At 43.6% G+C, this 25,662-nt stretch overlaps 2 protein-coding genes across 2 annotated transcripts in view; both read left to right on the forward strand.

The window, feature by feature from the left end:
• Positions 1-6,152: 6,152 nt before the first annotated feature.
• On the forward strand, positions 6,153-19,559 carry Tmem35a (transmembrane protein 35A). The gene is made up of 2 exons (XM_052735557.1): positions 6,153-6,404; positions 17,860-19,559. The coding sequence occupies exons 1-2, from the start codon at positions 6,285-6,287 to the stop codon at positions 18,241-18,243; spliced, it is 504 nt and encodes a 167-aa protein (XP_052591517.1). The 5' UTR covers positions 6,153-6,284; the 3' UTR covers positions 18,244-19,559.
• A 2,225-nt stretch (positions 19,560-21,784) lies between these two features.
• Positions 21,785-25,662, forward strand: part of Cenpi (centromere protein I) — a 60,056-nt gene continuing 56,178 nt past the window's right edge. Inside the window, exons 1-3 of the mRNA XM_052735569.1 lie at positions 21,785-22,821; positions 23,242-23,353; positions 24,673-24,904. Coding sequence (XP_052591529.1) covers positions 24,676-24,904 — 229 coding nt within the window. The 5' untranslated portion in view covers positions 21,785-22,821; positions 23,242-23,353; positions 24,673-24,675. The remainder of the gene's footprint in view (positions 22,822-23,241; positions 23,354-24,672; positions 24,905-25,662) is intronic.

Raw genomic sequence — 25,662 nt, forward strand, 5'->3', positions numbered from 1 at the left:
TCGGGGTGGAAGGTGGGAGGATCAGAAGTTCAAAGTCATCCTCAGCTACACATGGCAAGTTTGAAGCCAGCCTGGGCTACAGGAGACCCTGTCTAGAAAAAAAGAAAGGATGGAAGGGAGGGAGGGAGGGAGGGAGAAAGGAAGGAAGGAAGGAAGGAAGGAAGAAAGAAAGAAAGAAAGAAAGAAAGAAAGAAAGAAAGAAAGAAAGAAGAGAAAGAAAGAAGGGAGGGAAGGAGGGGAGGAGGGAGGGAGGGACAACAGTATTTTGTGTGTGTTAATTAAATAATTTACAGATTCTTCACATAAATAGGGAAAATCCTAAAATTCATATAGGAGCAATTTCTCAGTTGAGGTTCCCTTTTCCCCAGATAATCCTAGCTTGTGTCATTTGGGAAAAAAAAATCTAACCAGTACAAAATGATTGTTATTTTGCATACTAATTGTTATGGAGACACACATCAGTTCTCACTCCCACAGAAGTGGAGCGATGGCTTCATCCTTGGAATTAGAGGAGGGTCCAGTTACTAACCTAGTGAATGCCATGTGAACTTCTTGGGGACTCCATCTTTATTTGCTTTCCATCTTTTTGTGTTCTCCTGAGTCTTTTTCTGCTATAGCTAACTAGAATCCCACCAACTCTAGATGTGATTAATGCCCATCTTGAGACAAAATGCCAAAACTACTCCCTAAGCAAAAGAAAACATTGTACCTAATATAGAACTGTATGACTGATCTTGAGTGACTAACCCAACGTAATGATTAATCAGATCCTGGAAAGGCCAAGATGGTACGGGCTAATGGTGTGGTTTGAACCAGAATGTCTCAACTGGCTCGCATGTGTGAATACTTGTCCCCAGTTGGTGGAACTGTTTAAGAAAAATTAGGAAGTGTGGCCTTCTTAGAGGAGGTGTAAAAAGACTTGTACCTCCCAGGGTACCCCCCTCTTCCTTCTGCCTGCTCAACATATCAGCTCTCAGTTCCTGCTGCCAGGCCTTTGCTTGGTCATCAAAGGCTCTCACCCTCTGAAACTGAAAGTCCAACTAAACACTTTCTTTTATAAATTGCCTTATTAATGGTGTTTTATCACAACAACAGAAAAGTAACTGAGACCCACAGCAACCCCCCAGTTCTCGCCTTTGTTTCTATTTCCTATACAACACTAACACTGTTATAGGCACTTTGAAGCTGTAATCCTAGCATTTGGAGGCAAGAGGTTAACAACTGAAATGCCAGCCTTGGCTACATGGCAAGACTGTCTCAAAAACAAAACCAAACACACAAACAAAACCATGGAAGACAGATTTTAGATCGTCAGCCTTCTATTATTACCAGTGTAATCATAATGATGATAGAACTCCTTGCCGACCTTTGCCACTTACTGCTCAGTTCTTTGATTGGCTTTCTGGGAGTTGCTAGAGGCTGGATCCATTGACATTCCCTGACGTTAGAACTTTTGCCTTAACTCAGGAATATAGTGACAAAAAATGCTAACAAGATAATAAAACCTGGGTATAAAACATACTAAAGTAGTCAAATTCTGAAAAAGCAATAATTTACATATGCCTTTTTCATAAAGAGGCATTAAGGAAAAGGTCAACTCAAATACTAACCCATAGAAACATTAATAATATGTCTTCATAGTGGACTAATGAGTTATTTTCTTTTATATCCGTTAGCATTTTACACATTTTTATGAGTATGTATTATTCCTGTTATCATGTCATTTGAAATGGAAACCCATTATATACAATATATTATATATAATCAGTTATTTAACTTTAACTATGAAACATAGTCTTCCCTGGCTGCTCATTTTACTGACATGTTCAATGTAGGATGTTTGAAAAACAAATTACAAAGATTAACATTTCATACTTTGGTGCACTCCTTCCAGTCATTTATTATGTGTATGAAAATAAACAGATTCTACTGTCTGCTATGTGACAACAAGCTCATTGTTAGCAGAATCTCACTTTCCATGTACTCCTACAATGCCTAAGTCAACAAGGCTTGAAGCAGTCGGGGATGAGTCCATGACTCTTCTCTCCCAGATATATCCAGGGTATGGAACAAAAAAGGATTCATTTCAAGGCCAGCCTGATCTACAAAGAGAGTTGCAGGACAGCCAGAGCTGCTATACAGAGTAATCCTGTCTTGGAAAAAAAAAAAAAAAGGACTCATGTTGGTACCTTGTGCTTGTGATGAGGATTTAGGTTGAGGAGGGGTCCTAAGTGGCCCAGAACCATATCTGCAGGAACATCCCCAGGCCTAGCTACCAAACTCAACATGAGTACTGGCGTCTTCAAAATCCTTTCATAGTCAGCTTCCAAATCAGTGGTGACAATGAGCACCTTACTCATTTTTCTGAGCACAGAACTGCCAAGATAAAAGGAATGCACAGCCCCAAAATGTCAGTGGCAGGGTGAGAACCTGTCCCACATGGACAGCCTGGAGAACACAATGCCCTTGGAGCTCTGACTCCACTCAAGTAACCTCTGGTGTTCAGGGTATTGTGATGGAGTTGGCTTGTGGCAATATCCAGCATTCAGGACCCAGCACAGCACCATGTTGGCTTCAGGAAGATGTGGGAGTGTAGAGAATGCTTATCACTGCCACGTCACACATTTAAAGCTGATGGAGGCCTCCCAGGCCACGACTGTCCAATCCAAGGAAGCTGAACTGAAGGAAGGCCTCTGCTTCTTTGGCCTAGTAATAGGAAGATAAGAGCTGGCTTATGATGGAGAGAATCCTTCAAATTATTTCAGATGATATTCCTTGTTTTTCAGTCACCAAAGGAAGTCACCAAGGGCCTTATCATGAAAGGCAGGGGGCCCAGTTTTCCTCAATGGAATTGATTGTGATGACATATTTATATATAAATGATGGAGATCAGGATGGGGCACAAGGTCCATACTATTTCAGAGAGGCCTTAGACTCAGGGTACCTGTTGTGATAGTTAAACTTCTTTACAAACTTGATGGGATTTAGAATCACCATGGAAACACACCTCTGGGTGTGTCTATAGGGGTGTTTCCAATGTTTCTTTTTTTTCCTGTGGGGTGTGTGTGTGTGTGTGTGTGTGTGTGTGTGTGTGTGTGTGTGTGTGCTGTATATGTGCCTGAGTAGGTACATATGGAGGCTAGAGGATGATGTCAGAATATCTTTCTCAACTGCTTTTCCACCTTATATGTTGAAATAGGGTCTCCATTGAATCTGGAACTCACCATTTTGTCTATGCAGACAGACAGACAGAAAGCCCTCAGGATCTACCTGTCTCCAGTTATCCAGGTTTCTCTTATCCCATCCTCCTCCTGCGCTCTTCACACCATGATGGGCTTATAAGTGTGTGCTGCCACACTTGGCTTTTGTCTGGGCGCCTGGAACTGAACGCAGGCCTTCGTGCATGTAGAGCCATCACTTCATCCACCGCACTCTGTATCTCCCCAGCCCCCAGAAAGGCTTAACTGACGATAGACGACACAACTGAAATATGTGACTGGAGGCTCAGAAAGGGGGGAAATGGAGCGATCAAACTGAGCATCATCACTTTCTGCTTCCTGACTTTAGATGTAACGTGAGCAGCTACTTCGTAGTCCTGCTCAGTACCTTCCCTACCATGATGGACTGTGCCCTGAAACTGTGAGCAAAACTGACTCTTAAGCTGCTTTCCTCGGATATTGGATAACGTTGGCAGGAAGGCAAGCTCCTTGAGGGGAATTTGTACTGATTCTGTAGTATTTACTCCCCCCCCTTTCTTTCTTCTTCCTCCTCCTCCTTCTCCAAATACTTTTTGTTTGTTTATTTTTGAGGCAGAGTCTTATACTATAGCCCAGACAGATCTGAAATTTACTCTGTAGCTTAGGATGGCTTTGAAATCATAGCAATCCTCTTACCTCAGGTTTCTGAGTGAGTGTTGAGGTTAGAGACAGGAGCCACTCAGCCCAGCTTGGACTGGCTAGGTGGGAGGAATATTAAGAATTGGTGACTAAGACAGAGAGAGGCCTCTGAGTCATAGTGAGGATATAGACTTGTGGAGGCTAATCTTGGATGTCAACTTGACACACCTGGGAAGAGGGAACCTCATGAAAAGTATTGCCTCAGTCAGAATGTCCTGTGGGTACGTATGTAGAGCATTTTCTTGATTGCCAATTGATAGAAGAGGACCCAGCCCACTGTGGGCAATGCCATCCCTGAGCAGGTGGTCCTGGGTTGTACAAAGAAGGTTGCCGAGCCAGTAAGGGGACCCAGCTAAGTGAGCAGCATTCCTCCAGGGTCTCTGCTTCAGTTCCTGGATCAAGGCTCCTGCCTTAGCTCCTGCCCTGACTTCCCTCAATGATAGGTCAGAAAGTATAAGCTGAAATAAACCCTGTCCTCCCAAGTTGTTGTTTCATCACAGTGTTTAGCATAGCACCAGAAAGGAAACAACAAGATTCAAGATTTTCACCTCCCTGCTTGAGCAGTGCCACTGGCGTCCGGCTTACCTCTCTGGGGTGAGCTCCAATCAGACCTGGGGTGATCACCACCCAGCATGCCCAATTACCCTCTGCCCTAGCAAAGAGACACACCACCCTCTGACCACTGACCATTCTTGTGCAATCTAGAAGACTTTTCAGATCCTCAAGGGACACCTCCCCATTCGTTCTCTGTGTGAGTTCTACACAGGCTATGTACTCTACATGTCTGAGACCTCTGGACACACTTTAGGGTAGCAGAAAAAACAAATCTTTTTTTTTTTTACCAATTTATTTTTATTTTATATGCATTGATGTTTTGCCTGCATATATGTCTGTGTCAGGGTGTTGGATCCCCTGGCACTGGAGCTACAGACAGTTGTGAGCTGCCATGTGGGTGCTGGGGACTAAACCCAGGTCCTCTGGAAGAGTAACCAGTGCTCTTAACCGCTGAGCTATCTCTTCAGCTCTGAGAAACAAATCTTATCAGAGGCTCTGATGCTCTCTTTACTCCCTCCTGGAGTAAACAAAGACTTCATATGTTTAACAAAACCAAATGAGCCTGGCCTCTAGATATGACTGTCTAGTCATTTGAATCCCACCCATAAATGGGAGTTCATACCTAGCTCACAGTGTTGCTGCATATAAATATTAAGCGAATTAATACAAGAGCAGTTTCTTGACCCTACTAGACAGTCGATAAACATTGGTTTTCGTAGTAGAACATCAAAGGAGGAGAAAAGTCTTATCTAGGTGGGCATATATCAGGAGAGGCTTTATGGAGGAGGCGACATTGATGCAAAGGTTATTCAAAGAATAACCTTTGAAGAGTAAAGGCAATAACCTAATGACTAGTAGGGAGAAGGAAGATGAGTGATCAAAAGCCTGAATGGTAGAGATGCTCTGGTAGGATGGGGCAGTGAGTGAGATAGCACCTGGCAGTGGGGCCCACTGAAAGATAAATCTTTGAGAGATAGGATCAAAATGTAAAAAAAAGGGAGGGTATCATGGAGCATGCACTCTACAAACTGAGCTAGGTCTCCAGCCCCATGGGAAAGTTTTTAAATGCTAACTATAACATGGTTTTTAAGCAAGTAGAAGATAATGCCTTCTTCGGTTGCTGTCAATCCTGAGAACTTAATGGTTTTACAATTTTTCTCTTTTCTTTTTTGGGAGGATGATTTTTCAGAGGGGCTCTTGGTAAGAGTTCAGGGTGGCCTTGAACTATCTATGTAGCCCAGGTTGGTCCAGAACTCACCATCCTCCTGCTCCAAGCCACTAAAATACTGGGATTCCAGGCTTGAGCCACCAGGTGGGGCTTGCAGTTTCGTCCTTGAGTGTTAGCACTTTCAGACACCAATGACTTCATGAAGCCCGATGGTTTGATTGAAGGAAATGATGAGGTTTGAAATGGGGAGTGAATAACAGAAGGGTAGGTATGAGGGGATTAAAAATGCACTTGGTAAAATAGTACAAAGGACATCTCTCTAAACTCCTCATTCCTGGTGCTGAACTCGAAGCATAAACTGCCTCCTTTGCACTTAGGAATTGGAAGTTGCCGTCTCAGTTAAGGGTTTCTTTGAACTTCTTCACGGTCCTTTACGCCAGGGAGGTGCAATCGGAGGGCATTAGGACCCAGCGATTGTTGTAGTGAGAGTGGTTGAATCTCGATCTCTCAATTTTTCTCTCCAGCTCCCTCCTCTCCCTTTGTCATTCTCTCTGCTTGCTGCCTCCGCAGCGTGCCTCTAGCTCTCCCTGTGCTAACTGCCTGCGCCTTGACAGCCCCGGCTGCGCAAAGCAGAAGGATTAGTTGGGACTTGCCTTGGCGACCCCATGGCATCCCCACGAACCGTAACTATCGTGGCCCTCTCAGTGGCCCTGGGACTCTTCTTTGTTTTCATGGGGACCATCAAGTTGACCCCCAGACTCAGCAAGGATGCCTACAGTGAGATGGTAAGTGATGTATAGGAGCAATGAGGAGCGCACCCCTATGGGATTGTGACTACCTCTCCTCCTTTCTTTCTCCGCTCCGGTGCCTTTCTCTTAACCTCTCCTTCAGCCCCGGACCCTCCCTTCTCCCTAACAACTTTACAGCTCGGAAGGAACAGCTGGACAAGAGCGATTTCAGTGTGGGCTGTGCTGGGAGCAACTGTTTTGGTGCCACTGCATGCCAGTTGGGGGAGGGGCTGCCCAGCGAGGACCCCCAATTTTAAGTCAAGCAGGGGGCTGAGACCTGCTTAGCACCTGTCATCAACGAGCCCGTCCCTCTTCCCAGCACACACCCAAAGTCCCAGCCACAGCCAGTCTGCAAGTCTGAGTCTTTCCCTCTAAGCAAAGAGTTTAGCTGGCCAGAGTTTATATATTTTAGGGAGGAACAAAGGGGAAAGAGAAGAAAAGCTGGGGGTGGGGTGAGGAGACGGGTTCCTAAAGCTAGCACACATCCCGTGTGCAGAGCTGACAGTATTCTTTTAGGCGCCTGGGCACGATCTGGATGTCGGAGACAAAGCAGTCTTGCCCCAAATAAAGGTCACTGAGCTGCTTCTGCTTCTGCCCCTTCCCTGGAGGGGAGAGCTGGATGTTTTGTTTTATTTTATTTGGTGTGAAGGCTAATCTACAAAATTGATCAAGTCTGTCCGGACTCTCCTGCAGAACCGTCTGTAATCCCCACCATGCCTCCTCCGGTGGCTGCCCTGAGCCAGGCCCTCCGCAGGTTTCCTCTCTGCAGAGTTGCAATGCCCGAAGGTGACTGGCCAAAATAGCTCTGCAAACTGGGGGCTGGGCCGCCTTTCCCAGTTAGGTGTGAGGAGGACTTATGTAGTGGAGTACTAGGAGACAGCAAGAGATGTTTCCAGCACTTTCCGTCTCTCACCTCCACCCCTGTCACTTTGCCTATTCGATTCCCCGCCCCGGTTGGAGGGAACCTGCTTCTAGAAGCCCTGGCCAGAGTGCCAGTAATGGGAGCACATTACCCGGCTCTCAAGGTCAAGATGGAAATGAGCTTAGGGAAGAAGAGAAGAAAGAGAGAAAAGAGGCAAGAGGGTCTCCCCTTTAGGGCTAAGGTGGGAAGGAATAGCCTCATACACTGAGAGGGATTAATTGCTCTCCTAGAGCCCACTGCAGAGCTTTCCAAGGCCCCTCAACATGAGCTGCAAATGGATGAAGTCTGGCAGACTGTAAATGTTCAGAAAATACTTGCACACAGCTCTGGCTTGAGCTTTTTGTTTCTTCCTTACCACGGGATTACTCTTGGGTGGGGGAAGGTGGCTTAGGTCTAGCCCCGGTGGCAAATCCTAATATGCTTCTCCTCATCTCCCCTCCTCCCAGTATGTTAGACCAGATGGAATTGAAAGCAGGTCAAAATAAGTAGCCAAGGCTGCCTGCATTGGGGAAGGGGGTAGGGTGAGGTGGCAGAAGCCACCAAAGGGCTTGAAGAGGTTGGAAGACAGGGAAGCAGTGGAGGGGAATGCTTTTATGCTTTTGTCTTGGCTGCACTAGTTTAGGGTTTGATTTTAAATGCACGAATGTGCTCTTGCTTTACTTTTCATATGTATGTTTATTTATACATTTGTGTGTGTGCACCAGAGGTATTTTAAGCTTTCCCTTTCTTTAGGGACATAGCTTTCTTCACCATGCTTCCTGTACTCTGAACCTTGCCCAGCTGCCTTAGAGGACCCCCAAGCTGCACCCTAAGAACAGTGTTAAGCTCTGCAGGCAATTCAGCTAAGATGGAGTCACCACCGGGAAGCTTCCTACCAGCTTGGCAGGAGCTCATGAGGAGTACTAGCCACAAATGGGTTTAGAGTGAGCTTCTTCCTAGGGAGTGGAGCTGTCTATTGCAGCCTAATGAAAGCCAGAGAAAACAGCCTGAAGATCTCCTGGCATATACAGAAAAAGATTTAAATTGGTATACTCTGACAGAGCAGTAGGAAACAATTGTGTGTGTGTGTGTGTGTGTGTGTGTGTGTGTGTGTGTGTGTGTGTGTGTGTGTGTGCACTCACTTCTGTGTTTCTGTTCTATGGGGCTTTTGGAGGGGTGGAAATCTATCTCACTGGAAGGTAGATGTCGCAGTGGTCTGAAGCAGATAGAGGATTTTCAGACTGCTCTTTCCCAGGGTCTCCTCCTGCACTGAATGTCAGGCTGTGTGAGTGCTGATGGCTTTCTGACATAGGGCCCACTGCAGAGTGCTCAGGCTTGTCCCAGCATTAATCTTGAGCCCATATGAAAGGGAGGCAGTATTCAGTTCTTGAACAGAATGTGCTCAGTATACATTTGTGGACAGCACTCAGCATGCTAAGGCAAAAAACTTGAAAGTTCCAGGTTAGCCTGGGCTACATAGCAAGACACTGTCTCCAAAAGCATATATATATTTGGAGAATATATATATTATATATTCTCCAAATAATACATATTCTCAAAAAAGAATATATTATATATACATATATATTTGTGGGATGGATGGGTGAATGAATGATTCAAATGAGTCATTGCAGCATTGCCTTATCACTATCCTTCAGTCTTTTCTGGTTTATTCTTGATTATGCAGTTCGGGAACCACTGCTTGTTTCTGAGAGGGGGTCACTAGTCCTTCAGAACACAAAGCTTGGGAAAGATGGAATGATTATTTCCCATTTCGAAGTGACTTCCCTGCACTAGCGGGGTTCATCATATATTGACTGCAGTGGTATTTCTCATAAGATTTCAAGGCGGTGATGGATGGTGCTGGTGTAGTTATTTTTATTTATTTAGAGCATCTCTGTGTAGTAGATTCATTTTCTTAGAGCTTTCTGTTTTACTAATGGATAATTGAAGCACACTGAGTTTAATGATTCATCCAAGATCATAGGGAACGCTGTTGTTAGAGAAGAGATTGGAAACCATGTGTGTAAGGGATCATTGAATTTTTTTGGTTGATAAAACCTACAACTGACTCTTAAAAATACCCAACATTCTTCTTCCTTTTTTTGTATGAGTTCAATTCCCCAATCTATATTTTGGGAGGTTGTTTTATTTCTGAACCAATTTTTCAAAATTTAGACTTATACATTTCTCTTTTGTCTATTCTTATCTCTATTTTAAAGCCTTTATATGCTAGACATGTGGAGCACACTTTTAATCCCAGCATTTGAGAAGCAGAGGCAGGTGAATCTCTATAAATTTGAGGCCAGCCTGGGCTACATAGAGAGACCCTGTCTCAATAAGAAAATAATAAAAGCTATTATGTTATCTTAGATATTATTCCCTCTATGAAGAATAACTGAAGAAAGAGCTTAAAAAAAAAAGACTATGAACTCTTCTCTTGGCTCGACTGGAGAATACAGGGTTTGGATTCATTCAAGCCAGAGTTAGAATTCTGGCACTCTTGGTTTCCTTATTTGTAACATGGGAGTAAGAATTCCTACCTCAAAAGGTTGTAAACCTTAGCTGAGACAATATGTTTGTAATGTCTGGGACAGTGCTTGCTACAGTAGGTGTTCAAGGAAACCTTTGAGTAGGTGATGCTGATAATTGACTCTATTTTATGCAGTGGTTTTCTAACTAATTTGAATGGTCATTTAAAGGGCTAGAATCGAGTGCATAAAAGAACAAAATGTACTTTCCTGTGCTCTTGTGAACAGACCTTTATGCAATCAGATAATATTGAAGAATTCATGTGCTGCAGTGTAATGCACAGTGAGTCTCCTACAGAATTAGCACATGCATCTCTGAATTGGTATGTGTTGTCTCATACCTCCCCCAGATTAAGGAAGTGTTATTATACAGTTTTCTATATCCCAAGTGAATCCTGCACGATCGGAGACGCCCTTGACTGAATGCCTCATTAGTTCACTTGAATTGGGAGACAGTGCTTACAGATGCTGCTAAGCAGTTTCCTGTGCAGGGACTGGGGGTATATGAATGGCTAACTTGCATGCAATTTGTACTCAGCTTTTTTTAGTGGTGGTTCTAGCCTGTGAGCACAGGAGACCACATATGTATTAGTAAGAAAACACCAAAATTCTGTCACAAAGAGGCTAAAGGATTTGGACCCTGGGGACCATGGGGTAAGTCTCTGATTCTTTGCATCCCCTCACAGAAATGATTTGTTGATTCTGTTAATTTGGTTATCTGTAGTTAGTTAAATGTTCCCCTGTTTGTGTAACCCTAATAAGACATTCCCAATATGTTTGTGCAGTTTATTTAATGTCCATAGGCAATCTTTTATGCTTCCAATCAGTGCCATTAATTGCTTTCCAACTAGGTAATAGGGTAGTAATTCACCGATGCTTAGACTTCTTGGAAGTGTTGCAGTATATCTATTCCCTTAGAGAGAAAATAGACCCTGAAATGTGACATGGCTTACTTAGTTCACACAGCTAGTCACACAAGCTGAACTATACACATTACATCAAAGCTATGTCAGGAATCTTGTAGACTCTCAGTTTGGCCAACATCTGACTTTGTTTCAGAGTGGTTTTGACTTAACAGTAGAGGACAGATTCGCCTGCTCTAAGAAGTAATGTAGATAGGATTCCCTTTGCTTAATGGGACCAGGTTTGTTAGAGTCCTCTTTAGGTAAGTATAAATGACAAAGGAAAGTGGAAAGCACTGAAAAGGTCCTTATCATTCATATGAATAGTTGGCAATTTAGCGTGATGAGCTTTTTATTACATTCAAATAATGCTCTATGATTCACAGGTGGCTTTTTTTTCCTACAAAAATTCATGAAAATCATACGTGAGTCAGCAAATTTTGCAGCACTTGTGTAGGTTTTATGTGGTCTAAGATAGTAACTAGGCTGAGACTTTTAGGCAAAATATATTTTTGTAAGCACACTCTTTCACTCTCATATAATTCTCCGCGTAAATTTTATTGGAGTATAACATACAGATGACACATAATTGCACAGTTCCAGAAAATTTCAGAATATCCCCACATAAGTATGTACCCACTAGAAGTAGATGACTGGTGCTCCATCACATCCTATGCCCTTTTCAGTCACTGCCCTTCCAAGGGTGACTTCACTCTCCTGAGTTCTAACAGTGTGTGTGTGTGTGTGTGTGTGTGTGTGTGTGTGTGTGTGCGTGCACGCTCCTCTCACTTGAAGCTATGGTACTGTAAATCTTTGATTTCATTTCCAAAACAATCATCTAATTTATAAAAGGGGAAACCGAGGCAATAAGATACCTGTAATTTTATCCAAGCAACAAAACAAATACAGGTCCGAGGAAACTGCTGCATGATTGCCTTTGAAGAGATTTGAAACATTTGACTCAACACTTTTGTTTCCCACTGCTTGGCCTCTTCAGGAAACTATGGTTTCAGGGTCTGCTTCATTTGAATGGAAAAATAAAAGCAGATATAAAAAAATGAATTGTGGTGGTGGCGCACGCCTTTAATCCCAGCACTCGGGAGGCAGAGCCAGGCGGATCTCTGTGAGTTCGAGGCCAGCCTGGACTACCAAGTGAGTTCCAGGAAAGGCGCAAAGCTACACAGAGAAACCCTGTCTCGAAAAACCAAAAAAAAAAAAAAATGAATTGTGGGCTGGAGAGGTGGCTCAGAGGTTAAGAGCACTGCTTGCTCTTACAAAGGTCCTGAGTTCAATTCCCAGCAAGCACATGGTGGCTCACAACCATCTGTAATGAGTTCTGCCCTCTTCTGGCCTGCAGGGATGCATGCAGGCAGAACACTGTACACATAGTAAATAAATAAATCTTTTTTTTTTTTAAAGTGAATTGTGACAGCTTTTTGGGAAAGTGAGTCAGTCAGCTCTCTTTATTTTTACCATCAATACCACTAATGCCTTTAGGGATCTCATTACTACAGATTCATGACACGGGACACTTCTGTTGTTAGGAGTGAGGTGGCCTGCCCCAAACATTAAGAAAGGGGCTGGCAGTGGTAGGAGTCTTTTGATGTCTCTCTTCTACTCTGCAGCAGAAAGAACTAGGCTCCCTATAACGTCACTATCATCACATTTCTAACGAACTGTACAGTCTCCATTTGGAGTCATGGACAATAGGTCCTGTGTGTGTCTGCTCAGCATAGAACTAAAGATGTGATGAAATGCCTTACCACATTCAGTTTTCTCCCGTGAAAGAAGAGGAAAGAAAGAAGCAACAAGGGTTCAATGGTGGAACATTTATCTAGCTTCGCGTGTGAGGCCCTGGGTTTGATGCCAATGCTGAAAATAAGGTTTCTTCTGGGGGGTGGTTACAGGGACAGGAGGATGACTGCTTCAAGATTCCACAACACCATTGATAAGAATCTATTCTTGAATGTTAAGTGATTCATGCTGGAGGAGTGACATTTGGAGAAGCTACTCAGAGCATGTCTGGAAGTTCTGGAACCTGAAGGGACTGTAGGATCTCTAAGAAACTTATCTTCTCCTCTCTGTGCATCCTCCAGAAGCTCACACTTGAGGATTTAGGAATTCCTCCTTGAAAACCCTAGTGTTAATTAAGAGCGGTCCTTTTGAAAATGAACGTGGTGGGCTTTGTGACTCACTCTAGTAATCTTAGCACTTGGGAGGTACCAGCATGAGGAACAGAAATTCAAAGGCATCCTCCGCTACTTATTGAGGCTAGCCTAGGTTACAGGAGACTCTGGAGAGAGAGAGAGAGAGAGAGAGAGAGAGAGAGAGAGAGAGAGAGAGAGAGAGAGAGAGAGAGAGAGAGAGAGAGAAGGATCAGGAGTACAAGACCACCCTTAGCTACATATTGAGGCCACCCTGGGCTACATGAAACTGTCTTGAAAAGAAATGGAGAGAAAATGGTCCTCATAAACGTTAAAGAAGCCCTTGGATCTATCACCAGGATAAAGAGGTGGAGGTGGGGTGGAGGCAAGTGTTGCGCATGCAGGTTAACCATGGAGGAAAGGGGCAGACTTCTCAGCAACATCTTTAACTCTGAGCTGAGGTCTGCTCCATGTGGCTCTGGCTTCCTTGGACCTAGAATTTACTGTACCTGGCAAATCTCTCTTTCAATTTCACTCCAAAAATTCCTTGCTCTAACCTAAGGTGAGAAGAGGGAGGAAGAACTATGGCTAACATTTTTTCACATGCTCAGGAGCAGGGTAGGGACAAGAGTAGAGTGATACCCAAATCCTTGGATGTTCAAGTCTCACTTAAAATGATCTAGTATTTACATTACTTATGTACATATTCCCATCTATAGATTACTTACAATACCTAGCAAAAGTATGCTATAGTAAGGAATAGTGAAAAACGTCTAATAGAGATGTAAGTTTAACTTTTCTTCAGTCTACAGTTGTACAAATTGAGGCCTGACCTTACTAGTCCTTCATTTGGTGCCTTTGAAAATTCTGTGTGTGTGTGTGTGTGTGTGTGTGTGTGTGTGTGTGTGTGTGTGTGTTGTACGTATTTGGGATTGAACTACTACCAAGCTACTGATCTCATGACTGTAGGTGCCTATGGAGGTCAGAGGCCTTGAATCTTCAACAGGTTGTTGTGAGCCACCCCACATGGATGCTGGGGATTGAACTTGGGTCTTCTGGAAGAGCAGTACATGCCCTTAACTGCTAAGCCTTTTCTCCATCCCCCAGAAGTCTCCTTTTTTAATGCACAAATTTACATGGTTCCTTTTTCTAATTTTTATTTTTTTATTAAGAAATTTTTAATTCATTTTACATACCAATCACAGATCTCCCTCTCCTCCTTCCTCCTGGGCAGAAGTCTCCTCTTACAGTATGGAGGGTTTTTGGTTTTGGTTGCCGAGAAAGGGTTTCTCTGCGTAGTTTTGGTGCTTGTCCTGGATCTTGCTCTGTAGACCAGGCTGGCCTTGAACTCACAGAGATCTGCATGGCTCTGCTTCCCCAGTGCTGGGATTAAAGGCGGGTGCCACCACCGCCTGGCTACAGTATGGAGTTTTATTGAGCAATAAAGGAGAATGGAATTATTTGCTAGAAAATGGATGCAAGTGGAGATCATAGTAAGTAAAATCAGATACATAAATACAAATTCACCTATTTTCTCTCTTATTTGTGGGTTCTAGAATTCTTTTTCCTTTCTCTGTTTTTGTTTGTTTGATTTTGTTTTTTGTTTTGTTTTTTTTTAGACAGGATCTCATGTATCCCAGTCTGGCTTCCAACTCAGTTTGTAGCTGAGGATGACCTTGACCTTGAGATCCTCCTGCCTCTTCCTCCCAAGCTAGGATTAACATTAACAGGTATGTGCCAACATGCCCAGTTCATTCAGCCTCCTGCATACGAGGCTAGCACTCTACCAACTGAGCTGCAGCTTCAGTCTTGGAATTGTTTTTATATTTTTTATTTGTTTGGGGTTTTTGAGTGTGTGTGTGTGTGTGTGTGTGTGTGTGTGTGTGTGTGTGTGTGTGTGTTATATTGCTAGTTTAAGCATCTCACTCAATTTCCTTGTTTGCAAGTATACCTGTTGAAATACATCCTCATGGTTTCTAAAAAGACATCCCTTAAAATCAGATTATGTTGCTTTCACTGTCTTATAGGACAAAGTCCAGAGCTTCATAGCACAATTAAGTTTTCCACCATGCAGTCTATATGTTTTTCCTCTATTTCATTATTTCCCCTCCCTTCCCTGCTCCAGTCCACACCAAAGTAAGGTAGTGTTCACAACACTTTTATCTGTTCTATACTTTAGGGCCTTTTTTAACCCATTCATTTTCCTCCATTTGCCAAGCCCTTACTGTTCTTGTAAACACCAGCTTTTCTTTTAGGATTTCACTCCCACTATCACCAGCGGAGGAGATTTGGTGTGTCTCCACTATAACCATTACATTATTTTATGAGACACTCAACACTTTAACACACTTTCACATTTCAGTGTCTATTCTTTCCCTTTTAAACTTCAAGCTTCAAGAAGGTAAGGCCTCACAGAATCAACTAAGCAGGGCTCACAGGGGCTCATGGAGACTGGAGTAACAGTCAGGGAGCCTGTATAGGTTTGAGCTAGGTCCTCTGCATATTACCTTATGGTCGTGTAGCTTGGTGTTCTTGTGGGACTCCTAACAATGGGAGTCGGGGGAATCTCTCTGACTCTTTTGCCTGCTCTTGGGACCCTTTTCCTCCTACTGGGTTGCCTAGTCCAGTCTTGACATGAGGGTATGTGCCTAGTCTTTTTTTTTTATGTTTTCTTTCTTTCTTTTAATTTTATTTAATTTTATTTTACAATACAATTCAGTTCTACGTATCAGCCATGGATTCCTTTGTTTCCCCCCCCCCCCCCCCCCCCCCCCGCCCACCTCCCCTTCCCCCCAGCCTATCTCCTATTCCCACCTCATCCAGGGCAAAGCCTCCCCGGAGGACTGAGATCAACCTGGTAGACTCAGTCCAGGTAGGTCCAGTCCCCTCCTCCCAGGCTGAGCCAAGCGACCCTGTATAAGCCTCAGGTTTCAAACAGCCAACTCATGCAATAAGCACAGGACCCGGCTCCACTGCCTGGATGCCTCCCAAACAGATCAAGGAGAATAGGAAGAAGCAAAGTGCTAGAGAGGCCCACAGAAATCCACAAAGATATCCCCACAATAGACTGCTGGCAATGGCTGAGAGACAGCCCGAACTGACCTACTCTGGTGATGGGATGGCCAAACACCCTAATTGTCATGCTAGAAACCCCATCCAATGACTAAGGGAACTGGATGCAGAGATCCACGGCTAGGACCCCGGGTGGAGCTCCAGGAGTCCAATTAGCGAGAAAGAGGAGGGTTTATATGAGCAAGAATTGTTGAGATCAAGGTTGGATAAAGCACAGGGACAAATAGACAAACGAATGGAAACACATGAACCAATGGCTGAGGGGCCCCCAACTGGATCAGGCCCTCTGAATGGGTGAGATAGTCGATTGGCTTGATCTGTGCCTAGTCTTATTGTAACTTGATATGCCATGTTTGGTTGATATCCCTAGGAGGGCTGCCCTTTTCTGAAGGGAAAGGAGAAGGAGTGGATCTGGGAGAGAGGGGAGGCCAGGCATGGGGAGGGACTGGGAGGAGAGGAGGGAGGCAAAACTGTGGTTGGGATGCAAAATATGAGAAGAATTAATTAATTAATTAAAACAAAGATAAGGCTTTCTTTGTGAAAGATTCATATTTGCATTCAGAATACTTAGGACAGTGCCTAGCATATGGAAAGAATAAATATTGAGTCAGTGAATGGAACCAGGATTTGTTTGTTCTTTGAGACAGGGGTCTCATGTGTATCAGTCTGACCTCTAACTATGTAGCTGAGGATGACTTTCAACTTCTCATTCTCTTGCCTTTACCACTGGAGTGCTGGTCCTACAGGCAAGTGCCAACATGCCTGATCCATGTAGTCTGGGGATTGAACCCAGGACCTCATGTCTGCTAAGCAACGACTCTGTCAACTGTAGCCCCATTGTATTTTTAATTTGATCAACATTTTTGGTAGAGTCTAAAATGTAGACTTTAACTCTGCTTTTCAAAAAAAAATTTTAAAAACATTTTAAAAATGTATGGTAATACATTCCAATGAAGGAAGTCCAAATTTGTGAGGCTTTCCCATGCATTGTCTTGCATTTGGGTTTGGACAAAGCAAGTACTAGAAAGTGTGGACCAGTTTTATGGGTTTGATGAATTTCTTCTAGTTTCTTAGTGATTTACAGACAGCAACTTTAAAAAGGAGTCGGAGACCAGATTTGCTGCATTATTCCTCTTGATGTCTGTCTGAGTCCATTCAGATTGTCATAACAAAATGTCACAAATTGGCAATTTGTGAACAACAGGCGTTTATTTTTTTTACAGTTCAGGAAGCTAAATCCAACGTCGAGGTGCTAGCAGGTTTGGGTCAGCTGAGGGCCTTTTTTGTGGTTTGATGGATCCATCTACTTTTTTTTATGTGTATGAGTGTTTTTCTTCTGTATGTGTGTCTGTGCACCACATCTGTGCAGTGCTACAGAAGACACAGGTCCCCATGGAACTGGAGTTAGAAAAGGTTATGGGCCACCATGTAGGTGCTGGGAATCCAACCCTGGTCCCCTGCAAGAGTACCCAGTGCTCTTTAGTTGTTGTGGTTGTTTGGAGCCACGGTCTCTAAACTATGCAGTTCTGGTTGTCCTGGAACTCAATATATGGACCAGGCTGGCTTTGAACTCAGAGATCAGCCTGCCATTGCCCCCATCAAGTGCTGAGACTAAAGGTATGTGCCACCATGCCTAACACAGCCAGTGCTCTTAACTGCTGAGCCATCTCTCCAGCCCCACACTTTTTACATTTTTAATCACAGAGATTCCAAACAGATTGTCTCCTCTTTTCTTACCCTACTCACAAGGTTTTATTTAAAGGACAGGGTGAAAAATGGAATACTTTCGGTTGGTGTGAAAAGGTGATGGTAGGGGGAAAAAGACCCTTGCTGGTGTTTTCTTCATTCTGATGTTAAAATTGTGATTAATGCATTGGTTTCCTTATGATATCCCCACTCTAGAAACGTGCTTACAAGAGCTATGTCCGAGCCCTTCCTCTGCTGAAGAAAATGGGCATCAATTCCATTCTCCTTCGAAAAAGCATTGGCGCTCTTGAAGTGGCCTGTGGCATCGTCATGACCCTGGTACCTGGGCGTCCCAAAGATGTGGCCAACTTCTTCCTGCTCCTGCTGGTGTTGGCTGTGCTTTTCTTCCACCAGCTGGTCGGTGATCCTCTCAAACGTTATGCGCATGCTCTGGTGTTTGGTATCCTGCTTACCTGCCGCCTGTTGATTGCCCGCAAGCCTGAAGACCGGTCTTCTGAGAAGAAGGCCTTGCCTGAGAGTGCAGAGGAGCAACCCTCCTTATATGAGAAGGCCCCCCAGGGCAAAGTGAAGGTGTCATAAGAAATTGAAAGTGCAAAATTAGGACCTTCTAGGCAGTTGCCTCTTTGACACCCAAGAAGATATCAGTGTGTGTTTTTCATTTGATTTATTTATCTTGGGGGAAAAGAGAAAAATACAAACTGCAAGTTAGTTGGCTTGTGTACATCTATACCCTAAAATGACCTCCCCACATTGACATTCGTGCACCACCTTTAATCACTCTGGAGCAATGCTCACATCTTGCTGCATGTTCATGTATATGGCTACTATTGAGGTGTATTTGTGAGGTGGACTCCAGCAAGCATGTGACTGTGAGATTATGTGTGGGGGAATGTATTTAACTGCCATGTGTGTGAGTATACACACATGTGTAGGGGAGGCTCTGATCTTGAACTAATCCTGCACAGGTATCCTTCCCTTTATAAATTGATGCCAGCAAAGGTAGAATAAAGGAACCCTCCTGTCAAGAGAATCCTATTCTGGTAGAAAACAAAGAACCTAGTTCCATGTGGGATGGAAATCCCTCTCTGCATTAAGCTGTAAACAGCTCACCATTTTATGAGAAGAGTTTCTTCAATGTAATCAGCCTCTAGTTCAACTTTCAAGTTTGAAACACTCAACATCAAGTTCAATTCAAACAAGGGACATATGCAGCCAATAGTAGGGTTCTTCAAGCGATGCAGTAGGAGGTTTCTCCTGGCCTTTGTCTGAGCCCAACCTACTGAGCTCTGGCTAGCAGTTGGAAATTTAATTAGCAAGCTTTGACTAGCCACAGTCAAAACTGGTTTTAAGACCAACGCTGCCTCACTTTCACGATTCTCAGTAGCCCACCAGGATCTGACAGCTTCCCCACAGTTTCCACTGAGGGACCAGCCACTGGCCCTGTTAAAAGTTCGAATCTCCAGCCCTAGCGGTTTTCTGAAACCTGACACTGAATAGAGAAGCTGTATCCAGTGTTTATCCATCAGATGAGTCCTCTACTCCTATTGATTTGTCACTGAACTTTGCTAATGTTAACAAAGTCCAAACTACACCCAGAAATGTCTGTTGTACACCTCTTCAGCATTCCAGTGGGTCGAGTTTGACTAGGGGAAGGACGTTTGACATGGGTTAGGTGGATTGAGCAGTATGGAAGTTAGCTTTCGTAGTTACATACTGCTGTTTCTCTTTGTTAAATGTGCTTTGATGGTTTTAATATTGTGCCAGGGATGGGAAGGGGGGTGGGGGTTGTGTGGGGGAGAGTACTTACCGTATTTTCTTCAGTGTCATTGTTCTTGGTAATTGATAACTGTCTTCTTTTGCTCGTTCTTTCAAAATAAAGGTTTTTGAAATTTGGAGGACATAGTGTGGATTATGGACTGAAAATCTGGAAAGAGAAGTTCCTATATCAAGGGACTCAGATTCTTCCGTCTGTGTGAATTTCTTGAGTTTGTTGGTGGTGGTATTTGTTTGTTTTAAGGCAAGGTCTCACTGTGTAGCCTGAACTGGCCTCAAAGTAGAGATTCTTTCTTTAGTTCACAAATACTGGGCAGCCAGGCCTGTGTCACTCACTATACCCAGCCCAGGAACCTGCTCTCTCTCTCCCCATCTCTGAAACAAGGTCTTACTACGTAGCCCTGGCTGGCCTGGAACTCAGAAAGATCCATCTGCTTCTTCCTTCAGAGTGCTGGATTAAAGGTATGTGCCACCACACCTAGCTCCAGGCTCTTAACAAACAAACAAACAAACAAACAAACAAACAAACAAAGGTCTAGATGAGGAAGAAGAGAAGGGTATAATAGTCTCAGTATAAAAATGAGGCTGCTAACTTGCTCATCCTTTTAAGTTCCTTCATGCTTTTTTGATGTTACCATGTAAGAGCGAAAGCCTTAGAGTCTTAGGATAAAGCCTTAGCGTGGTGATATTTTATTTGTGCTAAGACCATTTAGAAATACACCTTAGCATCCCAATATCGTATCCAGGGTTAGGAAGGTCTTTATTGAGTGAGTCAAAGGAAAAGATGAAAAATTATTTCAGAAAAAACCACGGGTGGTGGTCACTCGGGAGGCAGAGCCAGGCGGATCTCTGTGAGTTCGAGGCCAGCCTGGTCTACAAAGTGAGTTCCAGGAAAGGCGCAAAGCTACACAGAGAAACCCTGTCTCGAAAAACCAAAAAAAAAAAAAAAAAAAAAAAGAAAAGAAAAGAAAAAAACCAAAGGTTCATTAAATAAATATGAAGCAGTGTCTTTTATTACACTGTGTCCACAAAGTGACAAGTTGCACTGCCACAAATTTGTCATGTTAAGTAAGTTATTTCATCACTTAGGGTACCATTTCATCCAGGAAAAGAGGGCAAAGTCTTCAATCCTGTCCAGTTTACAATTCTTTGAGTGTATTAAATCATTAAAAGGATGACAAATGGCTCAATACAAATTTCAATTTTACTAAAGAGCAGTTATCAGAAAAAATGGACAGTCTCAATTTTTATGCATGTGTAAATGAGTTTGTCAAACTACTCTGAAAACCATGTTAGATGTGGTAGTCGTTTCTACTGTAGTCTATCTCAAATACTTCAACTTAATCCTCAATTATTTATGCTTGCCTAAGATGGCAAATTTTTCCTGTATAATTTTGCATAAAGTTCGTAATAATCTTATGGCCTCAAGTCGCTGACAGGCATTACATTTATACATTTCTTCTTTTATTCCTAGTTTTTTCCCTTTCCTTTTTTTCTTTTTTCTTTTCTTTCTTTCTTTTTCTTTCTCTCTCTCTCTCTCTCTTTTTTTTTTTTTTGGTTTTTCAAGATAGGGTTTCTCTGTGTAGCTTTGCACCTTTCCTGGATCTCGCTCTGTAGCCCAGGCTGGCCTCGAACTCAGAGATCCGCCTGGCTCTGCCTCCCCAGTGCTGGGATTAAAGGCATACGCCACCACCGCCCAGTTTCCTTTTTCTTTTAACATAATTTTTTTATTTATTCTTTGGGAAATTTATATCATGCACTGTGATCCCGCTCATTTCCCAGTCCCTCCATATATGCCCCTCATCCCTGTAGCGTCCCCCAACGAAAATGTAAAAAATATTAATTAAAAACAAAACAAACAAACAAACAAAAACCCACTTTGCTCCTCCATCTTTCGCACCTTTCCAACACCTCTTCATTTCATCTTAGTGGCATTGGGAGCTGCAGTGTATCACGCAGTATATACCCTTTTGTCCAATCAGCATTACTGGCAAATGTTCAATGCAATGAATTTTTGGTCTGGTTCAAGGCCTCTGGCTTCTGGTACGCCATCAATACAGGACCCTCACTGAAACTCCATCATGGCAATCCTGCAGACATGGTTCCACAGAGCCCAGTCCCTCATGAACTCCGGCTGGTCATAGATGGGTTCGATGTCTATCTTAAATACTTCAACTTAATCCTTGATTATTTATGCTTTCCTGAGATAGCAAATTTTTCCTGTATAATTTTGCATAAAGTTTGTAACAATCTTATGGCCTCAAATTGCTGAGGCATTCCATTTACACATTTCCTCTTTTATTCCTAATTTTTTCTCTCTCTTTTCTTTTTTTCTTTTTTTTTTTTTTTCGTTTTTCGAGACAGGGTTTCTCTGTGTAGCTTTGCGCCTTTCCTGGGACTCGCTTGGTAGCCCAGGCTGGCCTCGAACTCACAGAGATCCACCTGGCTCTGCCTCCCAAGTGCTGGGATTAAAGGCGTGCACCACCACCGCCCGGCCTCTTTCTTTTTTTTGTTTGTTTGTTTTTAGTTTTTCGAGACAGGGTTTCTCTGTGTAGTTTTGAGGCCTGTCCTGAATCTCGCTCTGTAGACAAGGCTGGCCTCGAACTCACAGAGATCCTCATGGCTCTGCCCCCTGAGTGCTGGGATTAAAGGCTTGGGCCGCTGCCACCACCAACCGACCGACCGTTCCTAGTAAATTTAAGTTACTTGTATCCATCGTCTGTCAAAAGCAGGCAGATCGTGTGGTTTCCTCTTACCGTTCATTCTCTCCCCCCCAACCCCCGCCCTCCCGCAAACTCCACTGGAAAGCGACAGACCCTTTAAGTCACAGCATGGGGAAAAGCCGCCTTTATTGTCAAGTTTTCAGTTTCACTTTTTTCTGCAGATTCAAAGCCCTGGCATTTGGGAGCAATGTGGGAGCCAAATGAATGCCACACTTGACTGCTTTAAACTCAACACCAAGCCACTTAGCACTGTTTCACTCAGAATGACTGATGCAAACCTTCTCAGAACACGGAGAACGCAGCCAATCATTCAACTGACTTCAAAAGCAACTGCCGGCTGGGGCGCGCCCCAGGCCTCCGTGGGCGGGGCCAGCCGCCCTGCGTCATCGAGCCGCGTCATTTTCCGCTCGCGCGCGCGCGCGCGCCACCTCCCGCCTTAGAGCCGCACTCAAGCCAATTAGTTTTCGGTTGAACTCGCTCCTCCGCAGTCGCGAACTCCTCCGAAGCGCATGCGCGGGGCGGGGCCGGCGCCTTTGAATCTCAGAGGCGGCTTTTGGGCTCTGGAGGCCGAGTGGTCGCAGAGGTTCTCAAGGTGCGGGGTTGCGCGGCTGGACTTGGGGTGGAGGCACAGAGATCTTCTGGAATACCGCAGCCCGAGAGGGTGAGACTTACCATAAAATGGGTAGCTGGGATCAGATTTTCCTTTGTGGTCCCAGGAATCGGCCTAGTCGGTTGAGTTGTTTGCCAATTTTGCTGTTAGGTGCGGCGCGGGGGTGGGGGTGGGGGGGCGGGCGGGCTGTGACTTGAACCACAAGAGGCGCTGCAACAGTTTTCCCAATGGGGTCATAATGTAGGACGCTCTCTGGATCTCCCCTCCCTTAGACTTGAACTTACAGGCTCTCTTGCTCTGGTCTCATCTTTTCTAGGGGAAAGAGATTGAATGTCATTCTATCTGTTCCCATAGATTTTCCCACTTGAAGATAAAAACTTAGAAGCCAGTCTTGGTTCCTTAGTAGTCATTCTTGGTTTCCCTCATACCTGTGTCTAATTCTTGGTTGCTGTTGGTTTTTCTTTTTAACAGTCTACCCAAGTATATATGCTGCTGAATCGAGCATCTCATAGGACACATGAGTCTTTTTTACACAACTTAGGCCTTCTGCAGGCCAGTCATCAGCTTTCTTTGGCAAAGCCTGGTAAGTGTTTTCTCAACACTCATGAACTCTAGTTTCTACCTACAGAAAAAAAATGGTCTTATGTTTTCTTTCTCCTGTAGTTTCCCTTGATACTGAAAAGTCAGAGTCTTTACTCTTTGTCTACAAGACCCAGTATGATCTCCTTTGTTACCATCCTGACTTCTCTCACTTTACCTTTTTCTTTCCACACTGTTCACACTGGTGTTGATGTGTTTTCTTTAATACACAAAGTTCTTTCTTCTTGGGTGCTTTCCTTTTTTCTTCTCATAAAATACTCTTCCACCACACCTTCAAATGGTACATTCCTTTTTGGCACTTAGATCTTACCTTAAAGGTCACTTTAGAGGGATGTCTTAATTACTTTTCTTTCTTGGTGAAGAGACACCATGACCAAGGCAACTTATAAAAGAAAGCATGTAATTTGAGACTTACTATTCCAGAGGGTAGTAGAATCCATGACCATCATTGTGGCAGGCAGACATGGCACTGGAGCAGTAGCTGAGTAGCTGAGAGCTTATATCCTATCCACAGGCACAAAGCAGACAGCTACGTGGTAATGGTGTGGAGTTTTGAAACCTCAAAGTCCACCCCCAGTGATATATCTTCCTCCAAGGCCACACCTCCTAATCCTTCCCAAACAGTTCCATCAACTGGGGATCAAGTATTCAAATATATGGGCCTATGGGGGGCATTCTCATTCATGAGGCTTTCTCTGAATACCTACTCAAAATTAGATTCTTACTCCACCCCGTTTCTGTCACTTCACTGCACTAGTGACTTACTGATTCATTGGCTTATAACCCTCGTCCCCCAGTGTAGGGTTCATGAATTCTGGTACCATGGTGTTTTATTTTTACAGCCCTAGTAACTAGACTTATGTCTGGCATAAAGATGATACACAGTAATTAGTTATTGAATGTGTGAATTAATAGATGAATAATGTTACTACCCTGGGCACTAGTTAGCATTTTTAACTGTGCAGTTTTAACATAGTACCAACAAAAAAGAGAGTGTAAAGATTGAAAGCAAAATCAAGGAGGGGTAGATAAAATAGGAATAGAAAAAGATATCAATTATGAGATGGGATGGTTTTGTACTTACAAAATGTAGCCATTTTAAAAGGGCCAGTTTAGCTGATATATATTACATTGGCAAGTTATTAATCTATTTCTGTTCAGGTCAAGGGCTTTCTAAAAAAGCCTATGAGCTCTATCTCCTAGGTTCTTTGTCATTGAATACTAGTTGCATGTGGGAATTCAGGCAAATATGGTCATTGTCTCTGGCTGATTAATAGTAACTTGGTACTTGTTTCTGTCTAGAACATGTATACAGTGATGGCAACTCAAAGGAATACTAGAAGCTCCCAGCTACGAAACAGAATTTCTCAAGGTAGTAATAGTTTTCAGACCAATCTCTTAGCCTGGAAGGTAAAAGACAAATCAGGCACTTCCAAGAGTGTCTTGAAAGAAAGCAATTCCGTGGAAGATTCTGAACACACTGATGATCAAGCTGAAGATGATCTGCAAATTGCAGTAGGATTCTTTCAGAAAGGTAAAGGCAGATTGGTTTCCTTATGAAAGTGCAGGGTTTTGTTTTTTTTTTTTTTTGTTTAGTTTTTTTATTGAGACTGGTACGCTATGTATCCCAGCCAGGCTGGCCTTGAACTTACTATGTATGTAGCTGAGAGTAACCTTGAACTCCCAGTCTGACTGTCTCTAACTCTTTGGTTTTTTGAGACAGGGTTTCCTCTGTGTAGCTTTGCACCTTTCCTGGAACTCGCTCTGTAGACCAGGCTGGCCTTGAACTCACAGAGATCCGCCTGCCTCTGCCTCCCGAGTGCTGGGATTAAAGGCATGTGCCACCACTGCCCAGCTGTCCCTAACTCTTGATTGCTGAGATTACGGGTATGCATTACTATGCCTGGTTTATGTGGAGCTGGCGATAGAACCCAGCACTCTCAAATCTGAGCTACAACTTCAGCCCAAGCCCCGAAAGTCCTATTTCTCTCTAAAAATATTTTAGTCTTAATTGCTGGATGTAGTGGCAGACACACCTGTAATCCCAACACTGGGGGTAAGGCTGAGGTAAGACGAACTTAAATTTAAGGCTAGATTGGGCTATATAGTGGGAACCTGTCCAAAAATAATTCTTTTCTTTTTTCTTAAGACTTTTTTTGAGATAGGGTCTCACTGTATTATGCTGGCTGTCCTGGAACTCACTTTGTAGACCAGGCTGGCCTTAGACTCACAGAGATCCACCGGCCTCTTCTAAGTGCTGGGATTAAAGGTGTGCACCACCATGTCCAGCCT

Source organism: Peromyscus californicus, unplaced genomic scaffold (assembly GCF_007827085.1).
Source record: "Peromyscus californicus insignis strain IS unplaced genomic scaffold, ASM782708v3 Scaffold_10__1_contigs__length_136768540, whole genome shotgun sequence".
Taxonomy (NCBI): domain Eukaryota; kingdom Metazoa; phylum Chordata; class Mammalia; order Rodentia; family Cricetidae; genus Peromyscus; species Peromyscus californicus.